We start from the raw sequence: 9,363 nt of genomic DNA, 5'->3' as shown, positions 1-9,363 counted from the left end.
GTAAATAGTTACATAGATTACATAGTAAGTAGGTAATATAAGCATTTAAATGTGAAGGAAGGTAATGTATGGAGTTGTGCAGTTAGTTTATACATAGTACAGCTTGAAGTCCTTTAAGTAAAAGTAAGTAAACAAATGTAAGAAAGTACGGTATGGTACAATAAGCGAAAAGTAATTACTACTACAACGACAACTACTGCTACTAATAATAATGTTGGAGATTATATTACTAGCTTAGTATAATCATTGTCATCATCATTATCATTATTATTATTATTATTATTAAGTCACACACGCTTTAAATATTTCCAGGCTATTAAAAAGAGTAGTTAACGAATATGTTGGCTATTTCATGACACAAATTTTACTAGTTTGTTATTAACGCCCCTTTAACTAGCTAGCATAAATAAAGGCTATGCTAACATAGCTGCTTCCTTTACTTCAGTGGTCTAATGTGGGTTTGGTGGGTTATATGTTTATAAGAGGTCTTAACTAAAACTTCTGCTAAAAAACTAACAAACAAACAAAAACCCCACTGAAATAAACAGGCTCTGATTGAAGGGTTAGGGGCCCAAGCATTTGAAAATACATTGAGGCATTATGGGAAATGTACCTGTAGTTCTGCTCAGCAATCCAGGATAAGATTTCTTACCGCTGTGATGTTACCCCATTAAAGTCCCTGAGAAATAGAATAATGAATAATAAATTAATATTTTCATTTATATTATAAAGTAACTATAAATAACTAATATATATATATATATATATATATATATATATATATATATATATATATATATATATTTATTTATAGAGTATAAATAATGCATACAATTTCATATATATATATATATAACTTATACATACACAAATATATATATACATACACAAAATGTGATGCGTGAACTGTATGCAGATTAACAGAATGGATTCCCAGGAAACTACAGAGATGAATACCCTGCTGCCCTCTAGTGTCTATTCACTGTTACTACACTTCACCTGTCCACCTGCCTTCTTCCTCACTTCACACATGTGCTGCCCATTTGCTTCTAGGCCCGACCCCTGGCATCATTACTGCTGTCATGGCCAGGATGTGAGGTCATGGTGAGGTAGTGCCAGTGACTGTGCTGGCAGCTGTATGGGTGACGTAAACGTAGATGATGGAGTGGAAAAGTGAGTGGTCCTCGGCCTGACCCCGCGCAAGCTGCTTTTTTCTTGCTGGTGGGGGTTTAATGGGGCCTCTGGGAAAAGTAGTTAAAGGAACAGTAATCCAGGATGTTTCAGCCTAATCCCAGTCTGCTGCATCTGTGGCTTAAAGTTTTTCTGAACTTTTAGAATGGATTAACTCCAAACAGTTCTAACAGAGGCCAACAGAGCAGATGAGGAAAGTTGGGGGGAGGGGGAGGGGGGTACACAAAAAACTTTTGAAATTATAGTAATTTTAAAGGAACGATGCACCATAAAAATCAAATGTACGCCATTCCCCCTCTTACACCAAACATACACCAGGTTTCCATACAGCTGTCAAACTAAATTGGAGGGATTGGTCATTATTAGAGTTTTCTTCAGCTTCAACCCTTCCTACCAGAACATCTTGTTAGTATGACGTAACGTATAAAAATAAAAATAAACCAGAGAACATTGTGTTGTGGTCTTCTCTCTTTGGTCGTTAGGGGAGGCTTAGCTGTAACAGTGTGTTAAACTAACCCTGCCATGTGGAGGCAGTACTTTAGCCTGGCTGGTCCTCACTGTTGTTTTTTTATTGTATGTATGTATGTATGTATGTATGTATGTATCATCTTCAGGCTGGATCTTGAGACATATCTGTCAGAATATGGTCAAAACAGGGTCCTGAGTGGTCCAGCGGAATACTAACCAGAGGATCGCTGGTCATTCTGCCATCGACAGCCGGAGCCCGAGAGAGCACAATTGGTCTTGCTCTCTCCAGGGTGGGTAGATGGCACTTTCTCCACACATCACTCCAGTGCAATGCTGGCTGGCACTGGCGTCTGCTGGTCAATGCATCAGAGCTGGTTACACTGGGCTTTTCTCCTAGAGTGTTGGTTGCCTGGTGACGCTGAATCAGCGGCAGCTCGGAATAAGAGGCGAGGAGGCGTGTGCCGGTCTTTACCCTCACAGTGTTGGGAGCATTGCATGTGATGGGGGAGAATATGTATGGTAAGGGTAATTGGTGATCCAAATTGGGGAGAAAATGGGTAAAAATCAGAAAACAAAGAAACAAACAAACAAAAAACACCCACCAGATCCACAAACCTTTGGTTGGGGTGAAAAATGCTCAGACGCTGTTTAACCATATACCATAAATATTTACCACCCTGTTATTTGGCCTCAGAATGGAATCACTGTAGACTCACGGGGGAAAAACTGCTTTTATTTGCTGGTTTTTGTCACCATGGCAACCCATAGCAGCATTACTACCAGAGCCTAGTCTAACATAGCTTTCAAGGATTCAAGGATTCAAGGATTCAAGGAGACTTTATTGTCATTCGCATCACATGTGGTACATGGGGTGGAACGAAATTGTGGTACCCAAGGACCCAGTTTTACCCAGAAGCAGTACTTAAATAAATAAAATATACATAAATATATAAAAATATATGTAAAAATGAAAATAAAATACAGAGAGAAGTAAATGGAGAAGGTAGCAGCAGAGTGTGTTTAAAGTGACTAGTGTCGTCAAAGTGTCGTTGCAAGTTTCGAGAGAGTTACTAACTTATAGTAATTATGCCCAAATCCTACCGGATAGTACTGCTGTCCTCTTGGTTTCCATTTGGCATGCTGTGCAGTTAGCTGGCTCAGGAGACTGTACTAGGGCTTGTGGGGTTCGGTTTTAGCTCAGCTCCATCAGCTTTCCAGAGGCATGTAGCTTGCTCTCACCGGCCTAAAACAGAAACACCTGGTCAGTCAAATATGTTTTTGCTAACACTTTATTTTAAGCAACACAAATGAGTTGTTTATCAAGGTCTTACTCTTTATGTAATAAATAAATAATTACACATTTCACAAGCGCACTAAGCTTCATTCATTATGACATATTTATTAGTGCATAATTGGGGGTCGGTTACGTGAAATTAACTAATAATTGCAATATTGCTTCTCTAAATGATTCAGCCTTGTGTTTAGCTTTCTCTAGTGGGCTGGGTTTATGTTAATTTTGGGGGTGTAACTATAACAAGTCTAGACTGTTATGTAACAGTTCTGGGATTTTAGAATTGGCCTGTTTTACAGCTCTGTCTTGGTTATGTCAAATTTTCTTTTGAAGGAGGAACAACAGTATTTGAGTCATTATTATTATTATTATTATTATTATTAACTCTCATTACAGTTTTCCATGCTAGGGAACCTTTAAAGCAGCACTATAGAGAACTGGCATTTTTGCTCCTGGGTTCCCCCTACAGTCAGGATTGTGTAATTCACGCTTTAAGCCACCCCAAAAGGATGTTTTCTGGATGGGCTGAGAGCCACAGGAGCGTCACTGAAAGTGAAAGAAGCATGTCTTGTACGAGGTGTACAGTTATATCAACAGATATACATATTTCACACAGATACGACTCGGGTTAAGCAGCGTTACCCAGTTCTCACAATCGTTGCCCTGCCTGCTTCTCCAAAGTTACCGTAAGTGCAGTTAGCAACAAGCTGAGCCCAGAGTAGCTACAGCAGCTGACAACTCGATCTAGGGTCAGGTCATAACAGAAAATGAGGGTGAGCCCTCTCGCCGGACCCTCTGCCAGACCAAACACTGTATGGAAGTATGAGCCAGTATGAGCAGAATTTATTGTAAATCTGATCAATGGAGGAAATGACTTTAGGGGTAAGCACACACCAAAATATCAAATATCCAAAATACACAACACGACCCCAACTAGACCCTACTAGCAAACCAGAAGGAAAGGCAGGGACCCTGCTTCGAGAAGCTGGTGAGAGACTTCATCACATCCACGCTGCCCGACACCCTGGACCCGTTTCAGTTTGCATACCGTCCAAACCGTTCCACAGATGATGCCATCGCTCACCTTCTCCACACATCGATGACACATCTGGATGCTGGGAGGGGTAATTATGTTAAAATGCTGTTTGTGGACTACAGTTCAGCATTTAACACTATTATTCCCTCAAGACTCAACACAAAGCTGGAAGATCTAGGTCTCCACCCATCCATCTGTGACTGGATCTCCAACTTCCTGACTAACAGACCACAAGCTGTTCGGGTAGGCAAGCATGTCTCACCCACCCTCACCCTCAGTACCGGAGCCCCTCAGGGCTGTGTCCTTAGCCCTCTGCTGTACTCGCTGTACACCTCAGAACGAAGGAGCTGATTGTGGACTTTAGCAGGAAACAGCAGAGGAGCTACCAACCTGTCCACATCAGTGGAACGGCGGTGGATAGGGTAGGAAGCTTCAAATACCTTGGAGTGACCATCTCTCAGGACCTGTCATGGAGTTGCCACATCAACATCATAACGAAGAAGGCTCGTCAGCGCCTATACCACCTGAGACGACTGAGGGACTTCAGACTGCCCTCCAAGGTGCTACGATCCTTCTACTCCTGCACCATCGAGAGCATCCTCACGGGGAACATCACAGGAACAGCACCAAGCAGGACAGGCAAGCGCTACGACGAGTGAGACGTTCAGCAGAGCGAATCACTAGGATGGAGTTTCCTGACCTGCAGTCCATCTACAAGAAGCGGTGTTGGACCAAGGCCAAGAAGATTGTGAAGGACCCCAGTCATCCCAACAATGGACTGTTCTCTCTGTTGCCCTCTGGGAAACGCTTAAGAACCCTGAAGGCTAACACAGCGACAATGAGGAGGAGCTTCTTTCCACAAGCCATCCGTGCCTTGAATGGGGACAGGGACTTAGGACACTAAATCAAAGTATCTACATACACAAACTGGACCCTCACTCACTACAATACACAACCATGGCTCACGGAAAACACACTACGGACAACAATGAAAATATTTCTTTTAACTCACACATACACTCACATACAGATAAATATGTACATATGTATATGTATGTATATACATACACACACACACAGACACACACACACACACACAGACACGCACTATTTCATCTCTGTATATATATTTGTATATTTGTATTCTGTACTTTTTTTTGCTTATATTTCTATATTTTCATTTTTATATTCTATTCTTTAACTTAAATGTAACTTATTCTATTTTTATTTTCTTCATTTTTATTTTATTTTTCTTTTGCACTTTTGCACTTTACTTCATTAAGTTAAGGTTTAGTTAAGTTTAAATGTAGATTTTTATTGTATAGCTTGAAGTTATACTGTGTATGACTATGTATGTGACAAATAAAATTTGATTTGATTTTGATTTGATTTGGACCCTCAGGGACCCCCCCCCCAAACTGGAACAGCAGCGTAGTGTGTAATGCATTCTGGGATATTTGGCTGTGCCAAGTTCACACAAGTCACGTCCTAATGTGTCCTAGAAAACACTCGGACTGTACCCGGCTAGATGGGAGACAGGTCCACAGGAACGCAACCTAGTCTTGCTTCTTCAAAACATGAGTGGCTGATTTCTCTGTCATGTTAATGGAGGAGAGCAGCCACACGTCACCCCCCTGTGGGACCCCGCTGGTTAATACACAGACGTCTGTGGCAAACACTTCATCACAGGTCAGTTAGTGATGCTAAAATCAGCAGTTCTAATGTTAAAGGTCAGAGAGCTGGATATCGATGCTGCTCTGAAAGAGCAGAACATGGAACACAGTGAAAAGCCGAGGAAATCCCAGTTTTAATGTTAGCCTGTAACCACAGGTTTAGCTAGCTAGCTAACTCACCAGCACCGGCTGCAGACAGCTGGATTTTCCCCTGAATTTGCTGAAACTCTGGTACCAAAACAGCTTCGCCTGCCTCTGGGTCCAAATGCAGCAATAATGCCATGATAATAAAATGATTAAATGATTCAATAAATGCAATCGTTCAGTACAACAAACTGCAGAGGCTCGTTTGTCCACTCTGACTAAGATATACTGAACGGACATTCATCAGCTTCTTTTACTTTCTTTTTTTGCTATATAACAACACAGATGACATGATCCGATCATGTCACCGGCAATGACATGATCTGATCGTCACTCCTAATAGCTATAAATCAGCAGGGAATGCTCATTTTATGCAACTAACTTCAGTCAAAGACCTGGAAGTATGTATTTGCATTTGCCATTTTACCCGAAAAAGAGCGTGGGCATTACATAAGGGCAAAGTCCCCGGCTGCATTGCTCTGATTCATGGACACGTTAGACCTTCAGTTCTGCTTTTGAAGTCCTAACCAATGGTAGAGCCTGCTTTGCTGCATCTACCTCGATACCACTGGAAACAGAATCCTCAATTCTGACTGTTTGATGGTTCTTTTGTTACAAACAATAAAATTACAGACATGTGGCAATACAGGGGCAACGGTGGATCAGTGGTTAGAGCACTGGGCTATTGATGACCGGGTTGCCTTCAATCATCAATCAACAAGCTGCCACTGTTGGACCTTTGAGCAAGGCCCTTGACATACTCTGCTCCTAGTGAGCACATGTGCCCACCGTATCACTGTTTGCTCTCTAGAGTGTGTGTGTGTGTGTGTGTGTGTGTGTTCACAGCACGGATGGGTTTAGCGGAGCTGAATATCGCTGTCTTGTAACTGTTCAACTACCAGAAATCATTAGGCCGAGAGGCCCTGTAGGACCTGGCCTAAACCCACTGCCACATAAAATGCTTGCTGGTTTTCCTGCTTATCCACAGAGCCTCAAGTTTAGGAACCACAGAGGAACCCTTGTTTTTAAGAGCATCACAAATCACCCACTTGCAACCATGTAAGTTGACCCTGAGAGCACAGCACTGCAGCTCCTTTCTCCAGTCCCTTTAATGCACCAGTATCCCTGCATGGGCCTGCAGTTACACAACGTGTTACGGCCCCCCTGCTCAACTACTGAGCTGCGGGTACACAGCGGAGAGGCACAGTACAGTGAAAGCTCTGTCCCAAACAGTGCAGCATATTAAAAACTGTTCATCACCAGCAGGGACGAAAGTGATGGAGGGTTTTATAGCGTCGGGTTCTCTCATTATTTACAGCTAAGCCTTTAGGGAAATGAGCTGCAGATGTGTTGAGAGCCTGAATGCTGTCTGTTCTGTTTGGAGCATTGCTGTGAGGATCTGATTGCTGCATTTAGTGTTTGTGAGGTCAGGATGTTGGATGGTGCTCCAGCCAATACTTTTGGGATGGGGTGGGGGGGAGGGGGTCATCAATCATTCTAGAGAGCTCCATTATAGACTCATCTAGCCCACGCCTAGTATTAGGCAGCATGGTGCCAATAGGTTCATGCTCATCTCCTCCAGACTATTGAGTGTCCACAAACTTTTGGACAAGTAGCGAACCTACATTTGGCTTTTTCGCTGAACTACCCCTTTAAGACCATATGCTTCAGTTACTGCTGGAGTTTGCTCGCGCGAGCTTTCTGTGGTCAGTGAGTGACATCAGACTGGAGGCCAAGCCTCCAAGCCAAATAGCGCGCGCGCACCTCTCTCTTTGTTGCCATTGCGTTTTGAGAGAGCGAGAGGGGGAGAGAGAGAGAGAGAGAGAGAGAAAGAGAGAGAGAGAGAGAGAGAGAGAGAGAGAGAGAGAGAGAGAGAGAGAGAGAGAGAGCTCGCGAGCGTGTTAAAAAAAAACGCTGCGCCAGCGAAATCCCAGTCGTGAACGCGCCCTGCGCCCCGCGTGCACGCGTCCCTCCAAACGACAGGGAGAGCAAACGAACAGCCAACCCCGAGACCGAGAACTTTCCCTCGCGCGCGCGTTCGACCGTTTCGGTGTTATCAGCTGCAGGCGCCATGTGGGCCGTGCTGGTGCTGTACGTGTGCGCCGCGTGCGCCTCGGCGAGCGTGGACGCGCGCCTCAGTAAGCGCTTCGTGATCGGCGGCTGCCCCGGCCACTGCGACAAGGCCATGTGTCCGGCCATGCCCAAGCTGTGCGCCACCGGCCAGGTGCTGGACCAGTGTGGCTGCTGCCCGGTGTGCGCGTCCGGAGAGGGCGAGGCGTGCGGGGGCGTGGGGAAGCTGGGGGACCCGGTGTGCGCCGAGGGGCTGGAGTGCGCGGTCAGCGGAGGAGCGGTCGGCTACACAGCCACGGTGAGGCGCCGCGGCCAGAGCGGCGTATGCGTGTGCCGGAGCGGCGAGCGCGAGCCCGTGTGCGGCAGCGACGGCCAGACGTACAGGAGCGCGTGCGAGCTGAGGCGCGCGAACGAGAGAGCGCAGAGACTCCAGCAGCCGCCCGTGCTGCTGATCCAGCGCGGCGCGTGCGGCAAGGGTAAGACATTTCCTTACGTTCCGTGCGCAAGATGACGTTCAAGCGTATCGGTGTGATGTGTTGACACCAATATCAGAATAAATAGTATCGATATTACTCAGCAGGCACCAGGTGTCAATTTCACGTCAGAAAGACGTTGGACTTGAACATCGGACAGATGTTGAGCTTTAGTTGAAAAGGAAAATAAGGTTGAAGTCAAAACTCAACGTTATGCAACAGATGTTACATTTTGGTTGGAAATCAAAGTCACATTTCTGCCAACAACTAACATTAAGTTGACGTCAGCTTCAACGTTAGACAGATGTTGAATTTCATTTGGAATGAAGATCTGGTTGAAGTTAAAACCCAGTTCTGTACAGATGTTGAATTTTAGTTGGAAATTGAGTCATACATCTGTCAAAAAACAACACTGGGTTAACATCAAGCTCCAACATTAGACAGACGTTGAAGTTCTGTAGGAAATCAAAGTTACATATCCGTCAAAAACCAACATTGGTTTGACATCAAGCTCCAACATCAGACAGACGGTGAAGTTCTGTAGGATCTTAAAGTTACATATCTGTCAAAAACCAACATTGGTTTGACATCAAGCTCCAACATCAGACAGACGTTGTCAGACACCATGACAACAAACACCACCATTAGGATTTCACGTTGTGGGGACACTAACTTTATAAAGTTTAGCAGATGTTTGGTCACCAGCTTTTGGTCACCATACCTCACAACTAAAAGTTGGTAGGTCACATCAACGTGATGTTGGTATGTGACGTTTGGAAGACGTTCAATTTTGGTTACTTACCATCACAACTGTCATCAGTATTTATGTCAGCAATATTGGCATTAGAAGTTGTCCTGACGTTGAATGTTGGTCACCCAGCGTCACCACCCACATTCATCCAGACAGCAACGTCTACAGAGAGTGGGGGGCAACTGGGTGGTAGCTCAAGGTCTCTCAAGGGTCTAAAGGGTCTTTTTTTAATGATGCACCTTCATCTTTAAGGGCATGTCTGTATA

The 9,363-nt window shown here is 44.4% G+C and overlaps 1 protein-coding gene across 1 annotated transcript in view; it reads left to right on the top strand.

Annotated features, from left to right (window-relative positions):
• Positions 1-7,648: 7,648 nt before the first annotated feature.
• htra1a (HtrA serine peptidase 1a) overlaps positions 7,649-9,363 on the top strand; it is a 50,958-nt gene continuing 49,243 nt past the window's right edge. Inside the window, exon 1 of the mRNA XM_072690528.1 lies at positions 7,649-8,349. Coding sequence (XP_072546629.1) covers positions 7,875-8,349 — 475 coding nt within the window. The 5' untranslated portion in view covers positions 7,649-7,874. The remainder of the gene's footprint in view (positions 8,350-9,363) is intronic.

This window comes from Salminus brasiliensis, chromosome 10 (assembly GCF_030463535.1).
Source record: "Salminus brasiliensis chromosome 10, fSalBra1.hap2, whole genome shotgun sequence".
Lineage (NCBI taxonomy): Eukaryota > Metazoa > Chordata > Actinopteri > Characiformes > Bryconidae > Salminus > Salminus brasiliensis.
The sequence above is the reverse complement of the archived record's forward strand: the minus strand, read 5'-3'. Positions and strand labels throughout refer to the sequence as shown.